Here is a 21,950-nt window from a genome sequence, read left to right on the forward strand (position 1 = left end):
AGCGTCCCCCGCCTCACGCCCTGAGACTGCCGGGATAGGCGCCGGCTCCCCCGCGACCTGCGTTTGCGGATTAAGCGGGTTAGAAGATGAATGAACGAATGAATGAAAATGTACTGTGTATAATTCAATTAAATTTGATGTGTCTGTGTCTGTGTTTGTGCGCGTGCTCGCGTGTGTGTCTCTGTGAATGTTTGTGTGTACGTGTGTGTGTGTGTGTGTGAGTGTGACAGGGAGAGGAGGGGAGGGGAATAAGGGCCCAGTGGGAGACACCAAGGGAACAGGATTTCACACTGGGATGACACATGGCACTCCTTCAAAATTTCCACACAATGAAGACATAAACCACTCACACACACACACAGTGCAGTGTGCACACACATGAAACACAGGTGCAAACATAGAATACAGCTCCGAAACTCTTTACCTGTGTGTCAATGTGTGTTTTTGCTATGATTGCTATGATTACGAAATACACCGTGGTCGCAGCATTTCGTACAGCAAGCTCATGAATGCATACACATGGGTAGACATCCAAATATATATTATCAGTATTATAATCATACACACCACAACAGACATCAATATTCATTTAAGAAGAGAGGTTCTTGTCAAGCTATTTGATATTGGTGACCATTAATGAAAAGTCATATCACATAAATGCAGACCTGTGGTCTACATTACTGCTCTCTGGAGTCTTATTGTTGTGGTTTTATTTATGTTTTTAGTTGTTTTTCCAAAGTCTCACGGCCTAGATAATAGGAGCAAGTATCTGAAGTTCTTATCCTGGGCCACAGAAATACCATTGTGTAAAACAAGAGTTATATACTATTCACAACTTGAAAACACACCGAGTGCATTCTTTTACTAAGGCACAACAGTCACAACTTTCAAGTTTCAATGTATCTTTTAGTTTCATTGTTCTTTCTTTTAACATTATCAGTAAAAATGTTGTGAAATATTACTGAATAGAGCTTCCTTTCAATTAATTTACGATGCAATAAATTAACTGGGCGGCAGTGGCTCAGTGGTAAACTGGTAGAGCAGTGGAGTGGGTTCCACCGATCAGCGGTTCGATTCCCTCTCCCGCCCAGCCATCTGGCGTACACCTCCCACTGTCAGCTCACCTCCGTAGCACTGCAGAGGCACCCTTACAAAAGTTGGTCATTTGGGGCGTACCATGTAAGAGGTGCCCACCACTCTACCTCCCCTTGCATGCCTTCAGGACCCCTTGTGTGTGTTTGTGTGCATTACAGGGGCCTGTACATACTAACATATATATGCATGTGTTTGTTCCAACTAGAGTGTGTTTTTAATTTCCCTTCGGGGATTACTAAAGTATATTAAATTAAAAATTAAAATTAAAATAGCCACGGAGGGCACCTGAGTTGAAGGAGTCAACAATGGGTGTTTAAAAAATCATATTAAGTTATATTCTTATGCTGGTTCTGTGACATTGTACAGTACATAGTTTCAATTAGCTCATTTCACTGTTGTCTGTACGAGACCCATGAGTGATCATAAGACAGAGAAGTTATGCATTAAAGACATTCTTTGGGTAGGTAATATACTGTATATAAAATAATATGTGGTGGACTCCAGTAAGAATAACAATTTATCAGGTTCCTGGCAGGGAAGAACCTAAATATGGGAAATGGGAAAAATGGTCAAATAAATACCTTTTCTTTCACATGACAAATTAATGGGGATTGCTCAGTCCACAAGGACTTGGATTGGGGAATGGTGGGTGGTCAGTTAAAGTATGGCATGGACAACACTATGGAGTATGAACATTAGCTGGAAAGGTGTCAGCTCATCTCCTGAGCACTGCCGAGGTGCCCTTGTGCAAAATACCAGATCCCGCAAGTGGCTACTAGGGCGCTGCTACGTGGCTGTCCTTCACTCCATCACTCCATTACCTGCACATCTACAGCCTCTTCATGTGTTTTCTTCCTCCATCTGTATGAATTTAATATCTATCAATAGAAAAAGAATTTCCTCACTGTTGAATAAAGTATCCTAAAATTAAAATAATGTAATAATTCGATTTTATAGGGCCATCAGTATCCAATGAAGATTCTGTTCATCTGAGTGTATGTAGGATTTATATCTGTGAACATGTGGAAAACACACCAAATGCAGTGTTGGATACACATTCCAGCAGAAATAGTGAACGTGGTTCATCCATATAACCCGGACTACAGTCTATTCTTCACTGTCTCTAGATCCTTTATTGTGAGATGAGTGAAAACAGTACCATAAATTTATCTCAAGTAAAATATTGCACTTGGATTTGTTTAGGTGTGGCTGCAGCGAAGGGAAGCTGTGCTTTCGTGCACATGCAGCATTCTTGCTCCATATAAAGTTATACAACTGCTGTAAGAGAGGAGTGTGAGAGGATACATAAGGATAATGCACATGTGAGAGATAAGGGTGGGTTTGGTGGGAGATGAAAAATCAGTTGTTAGGAGACCCACTTCCCGACTACTGCTGCAGCAATAATGAGATTCCATCAGCCAGGTCTGTGTTACCCTGGTAACGCTTATAAATGAGAGCAGGTTGGTAACCGTGGAGACTCAGCCAAGAGAGGAATCACTGGTTGTCATGGTAATTCCACGAACAAGGAGAGACTGGGCAAAGTGAAAGTGGGCGAGTGACCTCAGACATGTTTATTATTAGTTCTTTCAATCAACATCATAGGCACCACCACCTTGTTTGTATATATTCCGAGTAATCTTTGAATTTCTTTGTTTACAACAGTAAACTGCAAGGAATATATATCACAAATTAACCAGTGTACTTTTTGAATGTACAGTTTGCTGCTGAATTGAAATGAATGAAAAGTAACCATACTCTGCTAAGGGTAGTTCAAGTCTGGACCCCAAGGAGCAGAGACTGACACAAACATAAAAATAAACAGTTTTATTGCTCAGGCAAAAACACAAGTGACCAATGAAACCGAAACAACAGAGCAAAAATTAACAAATATCCACAACACTGAAAAGAGCATGTAGCAGCGAGAAGACTAGGAACACTAGCATCACGAACACAGGACAAAATAATCTGGCACCCTCTTAGGGAAAAGTCAGGCCTTTTAACATGAGGCTGATGAGCAGAGTGGGAACTAGTGTGGTTCGTCAGCTGCTACGATCCAGCCACACCCTCTGCCACAGCTTGACCTGTCAAGAGAAAATGAGTTTTCACAATAACAGATCTGCCAAGCACACAGACAGAACAGAACCATGACAATACTCATTGTCATTTTAAGGATGGATTCTCCTTCTTCTGTATAGATCTGCAAGATTTTAATTAATTCAGGAATGAATTGGACACATGATCAACTAGCTGTGCACAACAAATATAATATCATTTTGTCAAGATTGAGTGCCACATAAAATATCTACTTGATTTGAAAGATTTGATCCCATGCTGCATTCACCATCACTGTTTACATAAACTGAAAGTGACATACAGCCACAGATATGCTGCACAATAAATAGACTGCACTGTGTGTAAAACACTCAATATTGAAGGAAGAAATGCTATACCAACTTCAATTTAGTGAATCTTTGAAAAAAGTGTGTTCAGTATTCTAAAAAAAATCATCCACTGGTTAGTCAAAATTATTTAAAAGCCCTCTCCAGTGGTTAAAAATGATTTAATTTCCTACTACCAGCTCCTCCCTCATAGCAGCGCATTAGGACACAGAGAATAAACACTCTGTGAGTGTTTCATAGTACAGTTTGAAGTTTGTGTTGTGTGTGTGGGTGTGCATGAGCGTGCACACACACGCACACTTAACAGGTTGATTGGTAGGTGTCTCCCAGGAGTGAGTTCCTCTACTATCACTGTCATTGTCATCAAACACCTTCTCCCTCCACAGATGAAACTCTCCCTTTAGTTTACTGTTTATTTTGGTCATCCTGACAAGTGTTCTGGCTCAGAGACATGCTTACATGCATAACTAGCAAGCTGTAAATATCTATATAGTTGTGAGTCTTGTATTTCTTAAATACACATTTCCAACCTTGAAAATACATCAGCAGTGTATTACCGGTTATTGACATTGTCGTGAAAATTTGGCAGTAAAAAATTTGTGTCTAAATATGGAAAATATTTCAATCATCTTACTGCTCAACTGTTGGAATAGTCAATTTTATTAAATCAAATTAATAAAATTGCATGATGGTGTTCTCCATCATAAATCAGTCCACAACCACTTAGTTTTCTTTTATCTGTTGTGTTTGCCAGTTTGTTTCTGCTACTTATGATTGTGTCTTGTTTTTCCACTGGTTCCCTATTCCTTACTGCTCTCTAAAGCCCCTCTCCTTCCATCCTCATCACAACCATTTCCCTCAATTGCATTGTCGACAGTTTCAGTTGTTTTCAGGGGTAACTGCCTCCTGGTGGTTTGGGTTGTTTGGCAGTGGAGGTTGGTTGTAATCTCACATGGATGAAAAAAATTAAAATGTGGAGAAATGAAACAAAAAAAAAGCTCAGAATGGGGAGAATGTGAATGACTGGCTGGAAAAAATGGCAGGATTAAAGTGAAGACGAAGAAACAATTGGTTTTTTGCATCATTCACTTATCCATTCAAACAACACATTAAAGATATAAAATGTATCTTAGGGTTTGATTGTGCCAATGAGACAGTGGAAAAAAACAAATAATAGCAATATACGCAGAAAAGAAATTGAAAGCTAGGAATTTATTAAATATTGGAAGTCATAGTTTGTTTTTGTACAGTCAAAATATTTACAATAGCAAACTGTTATTGCATGTTGTGAAAGGAAATATTATACATACAAAGCTTACATATAAAGCTTTTATTGTATTAAACTGTATTGTGCATCACATGATGATTTAGCAAAGTACCAAGTTGTGTGTTCTCATTCACACCAAAACCATGCTAGAATTTGATTTATTTTTTGTGTTGGATCATTTCTCGGCCTGAGGCTGCTTGCTTATTTTGCTGATGTCCAGTGTTTTCAGGTCTGCAGCATGACTTTCAGCAGTGGCAGGTAAAAAAAAACATTCAGGCAATTAGGGCCTTGGCTGCCAGTATTGTGTCTGTTAATAAATGACCTCTTACTGGAATTAGTAACCAACATGGAGAGAGAAGGTGCAAGAACTGAAAGAGGGATGAAGGGAGGATGTTTCAGGTCAGCCCTGCTTGCTCTTTGTTCAAGATACTGTTTTTGATTTACAGTAATTTTGGCTGAACTCTTAGTGGTCAAATGGTATACTTTCTTGCTTTTTCAGTTTATTTGTTCTTTGTTTTTTTTACTGCAGCTGAGCATAAGTCTTGAAAGCAAGTGGTACTGCTGCCTACTTGCAGAACATTCAGTATCTGGCCGTATACCACCATTATAACATAGCTAGTTAGCAATATTTCATCATCAATATCATCATCATCATCATCATCATCATCACTTCACTGTACTGCACAAGAGAATAATCCTTTTTAACCAGCAGATTGAACTTGTTTTTCAGGCAGTACATTGCTTCAGGTGGTAAATTGGTGTCTTATTTTATAATAACAGTCCTCTCACTTTTTCTTGATATGAATCGAGATGAGGTGATTTTCATGGGGACACAATTGTGTCTTTGATCAGCTGACGAAATGTGCAAAAGGCACAAAGGCACACAAGACAAAAAGACATGTAGACAGTCATGTTTTTGAAAATTGGAAAATTTCCGAAGACATAGCCATTTAAGATGCTATTTCTGTTTTGTATTGCAGCATTTTGTCCACAGTTAAGTTCCAGTTTGACCTGAGGACGCTGCGAGCTGTAAGAGTACTACGACCACTGAAGCTGGTGTCTGGGATTCCCAGTAAGTTCTTTACTGTATGAGTATCTTTGTGTGCTCACTTTGATGACATTGGCTTCATTCTCATTTAGATAGCATAAGTAGTGGGTCAATACTACTGTGTACTTTTGCTTTCTACATTGAAAATTATGAGTGTAAAAATTTGCAGTGCATTTTCTTTCCACACTTGAACAACTTTGATGGCCCATTGCAAAAAAATTACGATAGTCCAAGCAACAACAGCAAATTGGTTTTTATCTTCTTGTTTCTTCCTGCCAGGTGGTATTTGAATGAAATGTCATATAGGTTGCTTGCTTTTCTTCCTGCTACATTGATTTAGATCCGTTTTGCTTGATTATGCATTCATTCATCTTCATACCGCCTTATCTGCTATCGCGAGTTGCGGGGAGCTGGAGTCTACCCCAGCTGGCTTAGGGCGTGAGGCGGGGGAAACTCTGGGCGCGACACCAGTGCTCCGCAGATCATATATATACAAGTATATATATACTGTGTGTGTGTGTGTGTGTGTCTATATACATATATATATGTATATATATCAACAAATATATATATATATATATAACAACTAATATATATATATATATATATATATATATATATATATATATATATATACTGTATATATATATACAGAGAGAGAGAGAGAGAGAGAGAGAGAGAGAGAGAGAGAGTATATCTAATTGTGTGCTCCAGGTCTGCAGGTGGTGCTGAAGTCCATTATGAAGGCCATGATCCCCCTGCTGCAGATTGGTCTTCTGTTGTTTGTGGCCATCCTCATGTTTGCAATCATTGGCCTTGAGTTCTACATGGGAAAGTTCCATACTACCTGCTACAATGAAGTCACACGTGAGAACAAAATTACCACAATGCACCTCTCATGACCATGAACTGCACATTATGGAAAATAGTATCAATTTCAATTAAGGTTTAAAACTTAAGTTATCTGTAGTTATTTGTAGTCAGTTCAGCCACATTCATTGCTCTGTATTGACATGTCATATTGACATGTCATTTTATTTATAAAGCGCTTAATAAAATCAAAAGGCATTTCAAAGCGCTTGTAACAGTAAGAAGTATGTATGTAACAGAATGTAGCAGTAACAAAGGCACAGGTGTAAATAATGAAATTAGTTATTTAACTAGTATAAACTTGTACGTAGGTCCTGATATTGGTTATGCGGGAACCATTACAATGGTTACTTACTGGGACACACAAATAAGTGGTAGCGTTTGTAGAATTCCTACTTCTGTTGGTAAATGGTATAAATTACCTATAAAGCCCACAATATTATGGCCCTGTAATTGGTGCAACTATGTCCAAAGTCATTATTACTTATACATGTCATGGCTCTAAATGTCAGTTAATGCTATTGCATTATAATACGCCTGTAAGTTTGTTTGCATGATATGCCCCTTATATAACAGTACCGGAACGCCCCAGTTTGGGATCAATAAAATAAGTAATTAAGGAAGTCAGTCCGAAAGTCAGTCAATAAGTCAGTCAGTAAGTCAGTAATTCAATCAGTCTGTTTGTCTGTCTGTATATCCAACAACTAATAGTTGAGACAGGACTGTTAAATGTCCTCTTTCCCGTCCTAAATTATCTTGCCTTCAATTTCTCTCTCTCTGTCTCTGTCTCTGTCTCTGTCTCTGTCTCTCTCTCTCTGTCTCTCTCTCTCTCTCTCTCTCTCTCTCTCTCTCTCTCTCTCTCTCTCTCTCTCTCTCTCTCTCTCTCTCTCTCTCTCTCTCTCTCTCTCTCTCTCTCTCTCTCTCTCTCTCTGTCTGTCTGTCTGTCTGTCTGTCTGTCTGTCTGTCTGTCTGTCTGTCTGTCTGTCTGTCTGTCTGTCTGTCTGTCTGTCTGTCTGTCTGTCTCTCTCTCTCTCTCTCTCTCTCTCTCTCTCTCTCTCTTTCTCTCTCTCTCTCTCACCAGGAGAGGAACTGGACTCATTACCATGTGGCACAGCTTTGCCATCCAGGTTGTGTCCTAATGGCACAGTGTGTAAACATGGCTGGCTTGGACCCAATTATGGCATCACACAGTTTGACAACATCCTGTTCGCTGTTCTCACTGTCTTCCAGTGCATCACCATGGAAGGATGGACAGAAATGCTTTACTTTGTAAGTTATCCTATTCAGTAAGCCAAAGTTAGCATTTTGATTAATTCATTTAGTAGTAGGCTGTCCATGTTCATTTTTGGGACGTGGCATGAAATTGACTTGACTTGCACACCAAAAAAAAAAATTAAGAGAAATGTAATCATTGCAATATATTAAAAAGGAAGGCTGTGTGTTGTAGCATCCATTGATCGTGATAGGTTGACATATAAATGGTTAACATGCATGTAGTGAACTTACAGGAGATGTATAGTTAAAAACACCTTCAATTATTATTTATTTAAAAATAAATAATAAAAACATTATCAGCTTTTTTCTACCATTAGTCTTCTGGTTTATGAGCAAAATATGTACATCATCAAAACACATTCTCACATATGCGAGACACAGAGGTGGAACAGTTACCCCTCTACATCTCCATTGCCTTTATGCAGAAAATCAGGAGGCATAAAAATGAACAATTTGAGTCTTCAAAACACTGTCTCAAGTTCACTATAGACATGGATGGTACAATAGTACATATTTTTGATTCTGAAGAGTTACCCATCACTCTGGAGCACAGTAAATCTGGACTCATCAGACTGCTTTACTTCTTTCTATTGCAGCAAAGTACAATCATTATACTGTAGTCCCTAGCACACTGACATGCTTGTGATTAGTCTCACTCATTAGTGATTTTTCTCAGGCATCAGAGCTGTTTAGTCCCAATCCCTTGAGCTCTCTTTGCATTGCTTATGTGGAAATGCTCTCACTATCATTATTAAATAGAGTGATCCCACGTTACTCGCAGTTAATGCTTGCCAGGAACCACCCACTAAAACAAAATTCCACAACATAATCAAGAACTATTTATTTTATTATTCACAGTTATTTAAAGGTTTATGAACCCACCCCATACTGATATTAAACCATCTTCTGTCTGCATTACCTTTTCACACACTCTTACACACTGTTTAAAGCACATTTGTGTCTCATGGGAGTGCGCTGCTTTCTGAGACTCATGGAACGCAGTGTACTTTCGGATGCCATCAGCCAATAGAATGCATGTACGGTATCACATGACTACCTACTAAAAATCTGTGATGAGGTGAAGCCGCGTGTGTTGATGCACAAATGTGCGAGGGATTACTGTATAATATAATTCTACCCTTGATTATTTTTTATAGGATTTGGTTGCATGAAACACTTAATGTTTGTCCATTGAAAGGCTATTACCTATTTACATGGTTAAATGATTTAAAATAAATAAATGTGAAGGTTACAATTTTCACTGTTGATGTTTTCATTGTGTTACCCTGTATATACACTGCCTGGCCAAAAAAGAAGTCGCCACCTCGATTTAACCAAGCAAATAGGTACGGGCCTCCTATTGGATAATTACTGCATGGGCGATTATCTTTCAGCTGGCAACAAGTTATTTAACCCCAACTGGTGCAATGAGTTGCTTCCCATTTCCTAAACAACCATGTCGAAAGACATATCTCGTGGTCATGGAAAAGATGTTAGTCTGTTTGAGAAGGGTCGAATTACTGGCATGCATCAAGCAGAGATAACATCTAAGGAGATTGCAGAAACTACTAAAAATTGGGTTAAGAACTGTCCAACACATTATTAAGAACTGGAAGGATAGTGGGGACCCATCGTCTTTGAGGAAGAAATGTGGCCGGAAAAAAATCCTGAATGATCATGATCAGCGATCACTTAAACGTGTGGTGAGATCAATTCGAAGAAAAACAACAGTAGATCTCAGGGCTATGTTTAATAGTAAAAGTAAGAGCATTTCCAAACGCACAGTGCGAAGGGAACTCAAGGGATTGGGACTGAACAGCCGTGTGGCCTTAAGAAAACCACTAATCGGCCCTAATTGGGGGTGGCAGTGGCTCAGTGGTAAAGCGGGTGGTAGAGCGGGTCGTCCTATGATTTAAGATCGGCGGTTCGATTCCCGCTCCCGCCCCCCCAAAAATACCCGGAGGTGAGCTGACAGTGGGAGGTGTCAGCTCATCTCTGGAGCACTGCCGAGGCACCCTTGAGCAAGGTGCCATCCCCTTTACAAATTGCTCATTTGAGGCGCACCAAGAAGGAGCTGCCTGCCACTCTACCTCCCCTGCATGCCTACAGGCCCCCTTGTGTGTGTGTGTGTGTGATACAGGGGCCTGTACCTGACTACCTGAATATACTGAATGACCAGGTTATTCCATCAATGAATTTTCTCTTCCTGATGGCAAATTCCAAGATGGCAATGCCAGGACTCATCGGGCTCAAATTGTGAAAGACTGGTTCTGGGAGCATGAGACATCATTTTCACACATGGATTGGCAACCACAGAGTGCAGACCTTAACCCCATTGAGAATCTTTGGGATGTGCTGGAGACGGCTTTGCGCAGCGGTCAGACTCTACCATCATCAATGCAAGATCTTGGGGAAAAATTAATGCAACGCTGGATGGAAATAAATCTTTTGACATTGCAGAAGCATATCGAAACAATGCCACAACAAATGCGTGCCGTAATTAAAGCTAAACGCGGTCCAACAAAATATTAGAGTGCATGACCTTTTTTATTTTGTGGTGACTTTTTTTTTGGCCATGCTGTGTATGTAACTGCCCAACATACTCCAACAGCAAGCAACAATGAATAAGAAAGACTGTTTTTATTCAATGTTTTTGTCCTCGTTATCATACAAACATTAATCTACAAAGAGGTCACAGTTCTTTTCAGACATTAGTTATAATATCCACATCTCCATAAACCACCAATGTTATTTGTCAAAGTATGTAAACTATTTTCCATCTCTGACATGTGTGTGTGTGTGTGTGTGTGTGTGTGTGTGTGTGTGTGTGTGTGTGTGTTTGTGTGTGTGTGTGTGTGTGTGCGTGCGTGCTTGCGTATGTGCGTGTGTGTGTGTCTGTCTGTGCCTGTGTGTGTTTTGCTTGAATCTTATTCAGCTAAATGAAGCATAAAATATATTTTATTTGTACAAAAATGTTTTCAAACACTTCATCTTTCTGTGCTAGATTTTTTCTCACTTGTCCTTCCCCTGACTTGGGAGTCACTTTCTCTCTGCCTCCTCTTCAGTCTCTATTCTAGTATGTCTTGCTCTATATTTTACTTATTTTCACATGGATGATGCAGACTTCAGCTCTCTTACAGGCAGTCAGGAGGAAACCAATGAAACTTTAATAGAGAGTGGTTACTGTAGCATGAGGTATAAAACCTAAAAAATGCATACAGCACTCAAGTGGAGATAATAATCATCATCTTTGGATTACATTTGGAATTACGTTTGGTACAGGAACACAATATCCTACTGTATTCTGATTTCTGTTTTTGTCAGCGCCAGAGTTAACACAACGTCAATTTTGTTGATGTGCTTACCAAACACCTGGGTGTTTATGAACGACTTTGTTGTCATGTAACACCTCATGTGGCTTGTGGCTTGTGTAAGATTGAAATCACTATCTTTGAGTGCAGAGAAAAGAAGATCCATCCATTCACCCATCCATCTTCAACCACTTATTCGGGGCTGGGTCGTGGGGGCCACAGTCTCATGAAGGATGCCCATACTTCCTTCTCCCCAAACACCATGTTCAGCTCTTCCAGGGGGATCCTGAGGCGTTCCCAGGCCAGCCGACAGACATAGTCCCTGCAGCATGACCAAGGTCTTCCTCGAGGTCTCCTCCCGGTAGGACATGCCCGACAGATGCCCAAGCCACCTCAGCTGGTTCTGCTCGAGGCGGAGGAGCAGTGGCTCTACTCCAAGCTCCTCCTTGGTGACTGAGCTCCTCACCCTATCTCTAAGGCTGCACCCAACCACTCAACAGAGGAAACTCATTTCAGCCACTTTTATCTGGGATCTTGTCCTTTCGGTCATGACCCAACGCTCATGACTGTAGGTGAGAGTAGGAGCATAGATTGACCGGTAAATCGAGAGCTTCATCTTGCGACTCAGCTCCTTCTTCACCACGACAGACCTATACAACAACCACATCACTCTGGAGACTGCAGCGTTCCGTCTGTCAACCTCATGTTTCATCCTGCCCTCACTCGTGAACTCAAGACACTTGAACTCCTCCACTTGGGGCAAAGACTTTCCACCGACATGAAAAGGGTAGATTACCCTTTTCCGTTCGAGAACCATGGGCTCAGGTTTAGAGGTGCTGATCCTCATCCTACTTGCGTCACACTCAGATGCAAACCATCTCTGTGCAGGCTGAAGGTGCAGGTTTAATGAGGCCAACAGGACAACGTCGTCTCCAAAAAGCAGAGATGAACTTACTGTCTGACTTACTGCTGGCAATGCGAATCAAGCTCTGGCTTTGGTCATACAGGGACCAGACAGCCCTCAGTAAAGACAAGATCGAATGCCTTCTCTAGGTCCACAACTCCAATGAACCCTCGAGCACTTGTGGTGGGGGTTTTGTTTTTCTTTAAGACAGGAGACAGTGTAAAATACAAGATATTTATTTGTCAATTCAAATCATGTTTAGGTTGAGCAGCAGTACAATAATATCATCAATAGGTTTAGTATGAGTCCAATAACATCATTGATGATATTGACAGACAGGTTCAACAAACAGACAAGTTCAACAAATACTTATCTAAGCATGATGAGAGCTCTAGGGACGATGAAAAAGTCCTCTGGTGTGTTGTTGCAGAGTACTCTGGGTAGATGAAAACTTCAAATACAAACTAAAACATTTATCACATCTCTTTTTATACTCTAAAGGCGTAACTATAGGAGATGCGAATCAGTTGTTTAACATCGTTCCCTCTGCTCTCCACTAACCTTTCCCCCAGTTTCAGTAGGTGCATCATGACCTCAAGAAGTTAGCAGAGACATCTAGTCGACAGTTTCACATGGCTGATGACATAACCTAATCAGTCACGCGGACATTTAGAGCAGACAAAATTATTAACAGATACTGAAATTTACGCAAACACTTCTAAAAACAGATTAGATTCTTGCAGAATCTTTCATGACCTCGAGACTTCCTGGGGCCGTTTCTCCCAAGTGCTGAAAGATTTGACACACACACTCTAGATTTTTGGGTCAAGAAATGATATTATTTTATTATATTATTATATTATTTTATTGTATTATTTTATTGTATTAAAAAAAACTTTCCACCACACACTCAATAGAGAGTGTAGAGCTCCTGTTCCACCTGAATCAGAGGTTCGACAATAGGTCTAATCCTCCTCTCCAATACCCTGGAATACACTTTACCTGGGAGGCTGAGGAGTGTGATCCCCCTATAGTTGGAACATACCTACCGGTTCCCTTTTTTGAAAAGAGGTACCACTGCCCCGGTCTGCCAATCCAAAGGTACTGTCCCCAACTGCCATGCAATGTTACAAAGACATGTCAACCACAACAGTCCCTTCACATCCAGAGACTTGAGGTACTCAGGGTAAAACTCCTTGGTTTGCCAGAATTTCTTTGAAGCTGACCAATAGTCCTTCTCCATGGCCTCCCCAACACCCAAGTTTTTGCCACCATGACTACTCAAGCTGCAGTGTGCCTGGCCTGCCTGTACCCATCAACTGCCTCCGGAGTCCTACTATTCAACAAGATTTGATAGGACCCATTCAGCTTGACGGCATCCCTTACTTACAGTGTCCACCACCGGGTTCGGGGGTTACTGCTTTGACAGGCATCAGAGACCTTGCAACCACAGCTCTGAGCAGCCGCTTTGACAATGGAGATAGAAAACATGATCCACTCTGACTCAATGTCCCCAGTCTCCAGCGGGATCTGAGAGAAGCTGTCCCGGAGGTGAATGTTGAAGACCTCGCTGACAGAGGGTTCCGCCAGATATTCCCAACAGACTCTCAAAACATGTTTGGGCCTGCCAAGTTTGTCCGGCCCCCTGCTCTGCCAGCGGATCCAGCTCACAACCAGGTGATGATCGGTTGACAGGTCTGCCCCTGTCTTCACCTGAGTGTCCAAAACACACGGTTGGAGGTCTGATGATACAGCAACAAAGTCAATCATTGACCTCCGGCTTATAGGGTGTCCTGATGCCACATGCACTTATGGACATCCCTGTGGATGAACAAGGTGTTTGTTATGGATAAACTGTGATTAGCACAGAAGTCCAATAAGAGCACACCACTCATGTTTAGATCGAGGAGGCCGTCCATCCCAATCACTCCTTTCTAGGTCTCACTGTCATCATCCATGTGAGCGTTGAAGTCCCCAAGGAGAACAATGGAGTCCCCAGTCGTAGCACTTTTCAGTACCCCTCCTAGGGGCTCCAAGAAGGCAGGGTATTCAGCATTGCTGTTTGGCCCGTAGGCCGAAACAACAGTGAGATACCTGTCCCTGACCCAAAGGTGCAGTGAGGTGACCCTCTTGTTCACCAGGGTGAACTCCAACATATGATGGCTGAGCTGTGGGGCTATAAGCAAGCCCACACCAAACCACTGCCTCTCACCTTGGGCAACAACAGAAAAGTGGTGATAGATAGATAGATAGATACTTTATTAATCCCGGAGGAAATTGCATATATCCACTGCTCAGGCATTACTTAACAAATAATACTGGATAAACACCAGGAGAAAAGGAAACACTGACATCACAGGACATACCACAAGACATACATTACACTAACAGACAGGCACATGCAGCATTAACAGGACTTATATACTAAACTATAACTAAAATATAAACAGTAAAAAAATTAAAATATTACAGTATTAAAATATAAACACTATAAAATAAAATCTAAACAGTATAAAATTGAATTAAAATATAAAACAGTATAAAAAATAAATAAATAAATTATATATATATATATATATACAACAGTATAAAATTAAATTTAAATTAAATTAAATTAAATCCATTTTCAACCCCGTGCTGACCTCGCCACCTCCCCCCCGCTCCTCCTGAGAGAGTCATTGTACCCCCTGATGGCACGGGGCACGAAGGAGGACCTCAGCCTCTCTGTGGAGGCGCTGTGTGACAGCAGTCTGCCGCTGAAGGTGCTTCTCTGCTGGGAGAAGGTGGTGTGTAGGGGGTGCCTGGTGTTGTTCATGATGGCCTTAATTTTAGACATGGTCCTGCTCTCCAGAAGCATATCCACAGAGTCCAGGCTCAGCCCGACCACTGAGCCCGCTCTGCGGATGAGTCTGTTCAGACGGTCCATATCTCTTTTCCTGGCCCCCCCACCCCAACACACAATGGCGTATGACAGCACACTGGAGACTACGGACTGATAGAACATGAAAAGGAGCTTAGGACAGATGTTGAAGGAGGCCAGCCTCCTTAGGAAGTACATCCTGCTTTGCCCCTTCTTGTACACACAGTTGGAGTTGAGTGACCAGTCCAGTCTGCTGTCTAGCTGCAGTCCCAGGTACTTATAGTAGTAGAGTCCAGCCCATCTCAAGGATTTGGGTTCCAGAGACCAAGCTGTGGGTGGAGGTGAGCCTGACTATATCTAGTCAGTACCTCTCAACCTCCTTCACAAGCTCAAGCCCCATGCTGATGACTGCCACCCAATCCACACTGCACACGTCCTCTACGGTTTCCTTGGCGGGTGATGAGTCCACTGGAGGTTGGGCCCACGTCGTCCTTTCAGACTGAGCCTGGCTGGGCCCCGTGGGCAGAGGCCCGGCCACCAGGCGCTCGCATAAAACCCCTAACCCCTTGATGTTTTACTTGCCATAGGGGCTTTGTTACTGCTTTTAGTCTGGCCTTAAGACTAAGAGCAGTAACAATAAAAGGTCCAAAAAAATACAAAATTATAAAACCATTCACTCGACCATATAGCTTCTCCTAGGCCACACATTTCCACAGGGTACTATTTACCTTGTACCTTGTATCACCCCTACACAAAAAACATGATGCTGTTCATAAAAGTAATGATCAACATCAAAAGTCCTGTCTTGTCCAGACCTCTGCACAATCCTTCCACCAAGTTTCATTACTATGTTTGATGAATATGGATATTTAACACAATTCTTAGAATTTTTTAGAATCATGTGTCTTTACAAAGGGTTGTGAACCAAATTATGGGTGATGGGCCTCACGCAATGAAAGGTTGTTGTAGTTAAATGCCAAAGTAGAGATTGCACCACAAACGTGCATTAAAGGTGTGAAAAGGATTTTGGTCAAATTCATTAGTTCTATACAGATTAACAAATCATGCATATTTGTACATATTACATAATCAGTAATAACAGGTTTTCTATTTCTTCACTTGCAGAGTAATGATGTGGAGGGTAGCTCCTGGAACTGGATGTATTACATCCCCCTCATCATCATCGGATCCTTCTTCATGCTGAACCTGGTGCTGGGTGTTCTCTCAGGGTACAGTCATCTGTCTCTTTGGAAACTCTCCTTTTTAGAATATGAGAGCATATACACATGTATGCTTTATTTATTTTCTGCGCTTTATAAATTTGCCACAGTGAATTTGCCAAAGAGAGAGAGCGAGTGGAGAACAGGAGTGAGTTTCTCAAGCTGAGGCGACAGCAGCAGATTGAGAGAGAGCTCAATGGTTACCTGGAGTGGATCTGCAAAGCGGGTCAGGACATCCTGTCACAAACTGCTCATTATCACATTAACAATATATAGCCAACTACATTATAATGCAGTGCTCTCACATCTTCCTTTCTTCTTGGTGCAGAGGAGGTAATTTTAGCTGAAGATGACACCACAGGAAACTTTGATGGTAACTGGCGTTCTTCTCTTTGAGGACACAATATGGATATGGTTTTAGCTTGAAATTATTCAAAACAAAACTTTAAAACATCTATTGAAGTGAATATTTTTCCACATTGTTACATGGAAATATCTACTGAAATTTGTATGCTAATGTTGCAGGTCCTTCCTTTCTTGTCTTGTAATACCATTCAATGCTATCTCTGATAGGTATGAGGATATTCACTAGGTGGTCTTTACCCTCAGATATTACATTCTGACTCCCTGGCTGCAAACTATATAAATGAAAGAAATCCAGCAAAGAGTAATCAGTTCATTGTTTCCTCATAGGTCAAGAACCAAAGAAACACACTCAAAATCACAACGCAAAGGCTGTATTTCATAGTGGAAGCTTTTCCAGAAATCCTATTTTATAATTTTTGTATATTAGTAAATATGATTGAGCAAATTCAGAAATGTTCACTTTTATATCACATAGATGCTTGACAAATAGGTGACGAAATAATCTTTGTCACAGGTGCCAAGCGGAGGCCTACCATCAAAACCAAAAACAAGACAGAGCTGCTCAATCCTGAGGAAGGAGAAAATAACATAGGCGATGCAGTAGGTAAAAAAGACACAAAAAAAGTATAGTAGATTATTTTTTTCCAGGCAGCACTCATGCCAAAGATTTCAAATCTCATGTGATTAGTCCAGGTCACACACTCAGGTGAGAAGTTTATATTGTTTTTGAGCAAACATGCTAAATACACTTAGAGTTATAGCTAAGGGAAATTACATAACTTACACAAGCATCCAGTTTATTTTAAAAAATGCTAACGTGAACTGGCATTTGAGGGGAAGTGAATCATTGGAAGGTGGGGTGTAGAGCAGATAAATAATCCTTATGTGCTATCTTGTGAATGGCGAGTCTCTTCTCCTCTTATGTGGGTTGATACAAAAAGGGGGAAAAATATAACGGAGTCATGTATGGACAATCATCTCTTCCTCACTCTCCCTCAGGTTTTGCTCGCTCTAGCATAAAGAGTGGTAAGGATGGCTCCAGTTACAGTAAGAAAGAGCGACGGCTGAGATTCTTCATACGCAAAATTGTGAAGACGCAGGCTTTTTATTGGACAGTGCTCTGCTTAGTGGGCCTCAACACCATGTGTGTGGCTTCAGTGCATTACAACCAGCCTGAATTGCTCTCTGACTTCCTCTGTGAGTAAATACACCCATGAAAGTTAGTGAAATCTTACACATCCGCTTATATTGTGCAGTGTATTACTAACCACGGGAATATTTCTTGGAAACTTAACATAGTTTTTAAAACCTAGAATAAGACTTAAGCTTTGATTTCTAGCAACAACTCTTGAAACTGTGACTATAGATGGACAGCTCTGATTTAGATTCCAACCTTGTCTCAAAGAATCAGTGTAATTTTTTTTTTTTGAAGAGTGTATCATCTATCCCCTTCCTACTGTGGTTTCTGTTAATGCTATTGTGTTATTTAGGTTAGTTTATACAGTTGATTTATATCAGGAACCATATACAAACATCGTTCTCAAAGAAGAGATGAAGTACTTTATGACTGTCTTATCTTTTGCTTATGTAATAGTCCAAAAATGTAATATATAAGTGCCAGGCAATTGTACTGTAAATACAATTGTGGTGTAGATATTGGCACAAGTCAGACTAGAATGGGTCTAACATGGGGCAATCAATCAGTAGAATTGCCCCATAAAATGAAAGGTCTATGAATTAATATTTTTTGACAAGAAATATTCTTCACTTCTGCCAAAGAGATTGTTTTTATCTTTGTTTTTTTGTTTACTGATTATTTGCTGAGGATTATGCAAATCCTAGTATTAATCCAGAGTTTATGCATCAAGTAGCAGTCAAAATTGCAAAATAGCACTGTGGAAAGGATTTTTTATAAATCTGTTACGTGTTGATCGCATTGTTTTATCTGTCACAAACAGAAATTTCTATTGACTTCTATTTCTTCTATTTCTATTGACTGACCTTTAGCTACCTGTTACCAGATGTTTTTATTTTAAATACAGTATATATTCCTGTTCTTGGTCACACAGTCATGCCCATGGCATTACCTACTGCTAGATTGGTTAGTCATTTTTAGACTGATATCAATTCTACTGAGAGGCACTGAGACAGCCATAACCAACACCCCCATCATTCCCCTTGGAATGATTGAGGTGCAGTTAATGCACAACAGTCCTGCCTTGAACAGATGAAATGAACACATGTGTGCTCAATATGAGCTAAAAGAAAATTGTTCGCAAAAACCAGTATAACTGCTAAGAGTTATACCCACATGACTAATCCAGTGAAATACAGTGATGTCATTCTTATATTTATTGTAGTTCTCACACAAATACAAAGACACACACACACACACACACACACACACACACAGTCAGGCAGTCAGGTTTGGGCCCTGAATGGTGTCCAGTGTCATTAGCATATCAATCTGTAGCTGCTGATAGAGTCCATTCATCACTATACTCTCATACACTGCTAGGCTTACGTCACTAATTACGAGCACTCTTGTAATATTCTTCCTCACAATCTTTTTTTTTCCTGTCCTCCCTCACTGCCTTGCTATCTTCCATCACTCTCTTGCGCTGTGACCTTCCACTGTGTTCCCTTTCCTCCTCCTTTCAATTACTCATTACCTCATACCATGACCTCACCATCATCCATTTTCACCTTCAACTGTCCCTTGGTCAACCCGCTCTCATTCTTTGTCATCTCCACCCCTTCTTCCCTTTCTCCTTCTTCCCATCAGTCTATGCAGAGTTTATCTTCCTCGCTTTGTTCATGTCAGAGATGCTGATCAAGATGTATGGCCTGGGCATTCAGCCCTACTTCCATTCCTCATTCAACTGCTTTGATTGTGTGGTGAGTGGAAAACACAAAGGTGTTGATAAAAATACGTATGCAATAACTTTATTATTTTCTGATCAAACATACTGTAATTTCGGGGGCTTACCTCTTAACTTATGCTATCATACAATGGGTGTGATACTGTGTTTAGTCAGCCCATTGGGTTTAAAGCATTCAGCAAGTGTTTGATGTTCTCAATAAAGTGCTTGTTTTCTTTTTAATCAAATTTATCAAAATTAAACCTCTCATGCAGTATTGTTGCTGTCAAAGCTGTAAAAAATAAAAAGAAAATGTAAGCAGTTCTCCTAATTGAATGGAAAACTACTTAAATTTTAAGAAACCATCACAGGGAACAGATTACTTTCCAACCACTAGGGGGCAATTTGACGTGCTCCTTATATGGGGGGTGCAGATGAAGCTTGGTTACAATTAGAAATAACAACTTTGTATACCATCAGAGTTGGGATTGGGTTTCAAAGTGAAATATGAAATCCTTCATTTTTTATTTCCAATGTATGAAACATTTTGATAATAATCATTACAATTGATGATAATGTCCATCTGGACATGTGAGGCTTATTTCATACAGATATACTGTCATGGATTCAGGAGATCTTGGATTTGATAACCTAATCCCATAATGGAGACAGATGATAATGGAAGTCATATGAATTTCTATGTCTTTCTGAGTCGTATTATGTGCACATGTACAGGTAATTGTGGGGAGTATCTTCGAGGTGGTGTGGGCCACCATCAAACCAGGTACATCATTTGGGATCAGTGTTTTACGAGCGTTGAGACTTCTCCGCATCTTCAAAGTCACCAAGTGAGACTCACACATCTTATTTGAAGACATATCTTTTACTCTTGGTAGGACTATATAATGAAATCATAATACTAAATAGTTGTAGCGATTGTCAAAGGGTTTATCTCCAGAGCAAGACAGATTGAGTTCTAATTCTAAGAAAGCAGCTAAACAAACTTTCAGCCTGAACCCAGCTTGACCAGATGTGATGTGTCTCTGGTCCATGCTGAATTATTCCTGATTTGAAAAAAAAATCTGTGGTCCCTGCAGTACTTGCAGCTGACGTCAGTATTTCTGCAGTCAGTGCTACACTCATTCATAAAGAGATTTTTTGGCAATTTTTCTTTTTCATTGTCTTCCATGATGTTGTGTTAGAATTTTATCTAGTTCTGTCACACTCAGACTGAACCTACGTTCTACTACAAGGCCGGCGCCGTACGTGCGCGACCACAACTTCAGCAACTACTACGTGGCCAATCAGAACATTCCAACATGGCTGCCATGTGATACACTCATAAAAAAATGTTTTAAAAAAATGTTTTTTTAAATATTTAAGAATCAGAATATTAAAAGCATCCATAAGGAAACTGAAATATTAATGAAAATTAAGCCAATGAAGCAAACAGGATGTGCATCTCAAGGAAGAATAAACTGGTGGACTGCTTACACGACGACCATTTTGCCCCAAAGTGGTAAGAATTTGGTCTTTAAATCGTTTATTTAGAAGAGAGCAGTCTTTTTACTTTTCATCAAGTGTCATTTTTTGTGAAACATCACAATTTCAAGGATCCACTTCTGATACATACTCTATTTGATAAACAATCTGAAATATATTATTATTATTAGTAGTAGTAGTAGTAGCAGCAGTAGTAGTAGTATTATAGAAATTTTGTTCCATTTGCTTCCATTCACGAAAGCATAGGTATTTGACAAAATCAATGGGTAGTGAACTGGAATATAGAATGTACAGTCAGCTACTGAAGTAGGATATTGCTGCCCTCTACAGTTTTTTATTAATGTTCATTTTTGCCAATTATTTTTATTGCTTATTTAGTTATGTTCTGACATTCAAAAAGTTTCATTTTAATTTTGGTTATCATTCCATGAAACAAGACTGCTGTTTCAACATATTGCAACTGAAATTTTACTTTTGTTATGACAGAAACAGAAAAGTACCAGAAATGGGTTGCAACTGAAATTTCAGTTTTGTTATGACAGAAACAGCAAAGTACCAGAAATGGGTTTTGGACATCAGGGTGCAGGTATCAAAATTCAGCCCTGATGGTTATTATAAAAATAAATCCAATTTTACATTTGCCCTCCATTTATATACCCTCTATACATATAAATATGTCAAATGATATTTGCTTTTCACTTTTCACTCCTCAATCTCTGCACTCTATCTTCTCCTCTTGTTTTTCAGTCTTCCATCTTACTTTCCTCTCATAAACCGTTCTAATCCTTGTCCACAGGTACTGGGCTCCTCTACGAAATCTGGTAGTTTCTCTGCTGAACTCCATGAAGTCTATCATCAGTTTGCTCTTCCTCCTCTTTCTCTTCATTGTGGTTTTTGCCTTGTTGGGAATGCAACTTTTTGGTGGACAGTCAGTATCAAATCCAAATTTAAAACAAGTTTGAATCTTTACA

General features: G+C 40.1%; 1 protein-coding gene across 1 annotated transcript in view; it reads left to right on the plus strand.

Annotated features, from left to right (window-relative positions):
- The window catches only part of cacna1ab (calcium channel, voltage-dependent, P/Q type, alpha 1A subunit, b), a 185,752-nt gene that overhangs the window by 76,915 nt on the left and 86,887 nt on the right, over positions 1-21,950 (plus strand). The window contains exons 4-14 of the mRNA XM_068320925.1: positions 5,742-5,833; positions 6,524-6,676; positions 7,761-7,948; positions 16,155-16,258; positions 16,360-16,475; positions 16,578-16,622; positions 17,130-17,219; positions 17,615-17,812; positions 19,401-19,513; positions 20,212-20,324; positions 21,776-21,907. Coding sequence (XP_068177026.1) covers positions 5,742-5,833; positions 6,524-6,676; positions 7,761-7,948; positions 16,155-16,258; positions 16,360-16,475; positions 16,578-16,622; positions 17,130-17,219; positions 17,615-17,812; positions 19,401-19,513; positions 20,212-20,324; positions 21,776-21,907 — 1,344 coding nt within the window. The remainder of the gene's footprint in view (positions 1-5,741; positions 5,834-6,523; positions 6,677-7,760; positions 7,949-16,154; positions 16,259-16,359; positions 16,476-16,577; positions 16,623-17,129; positions 17,220-17,614; positions 17,813-19,400; positions 19,514-20,211; positions 20,325-21,775; positions 21,908-21,950) is intronic.

Source organism: Antennarius striatus, chromosome 8 (genome assembly GCF_040054535.1).
Source record: "Antennarius striatus isolate MH-2024 chromosome 8, ASM4005453v1, whole genome shotgun sequence".
Taxonomy (NCBI): Eukaryota; Metazoa; Chordata; class Actinopteri; order Lophiiformes; family Antennariidae; genus Antennarius; species Antennarius striatus.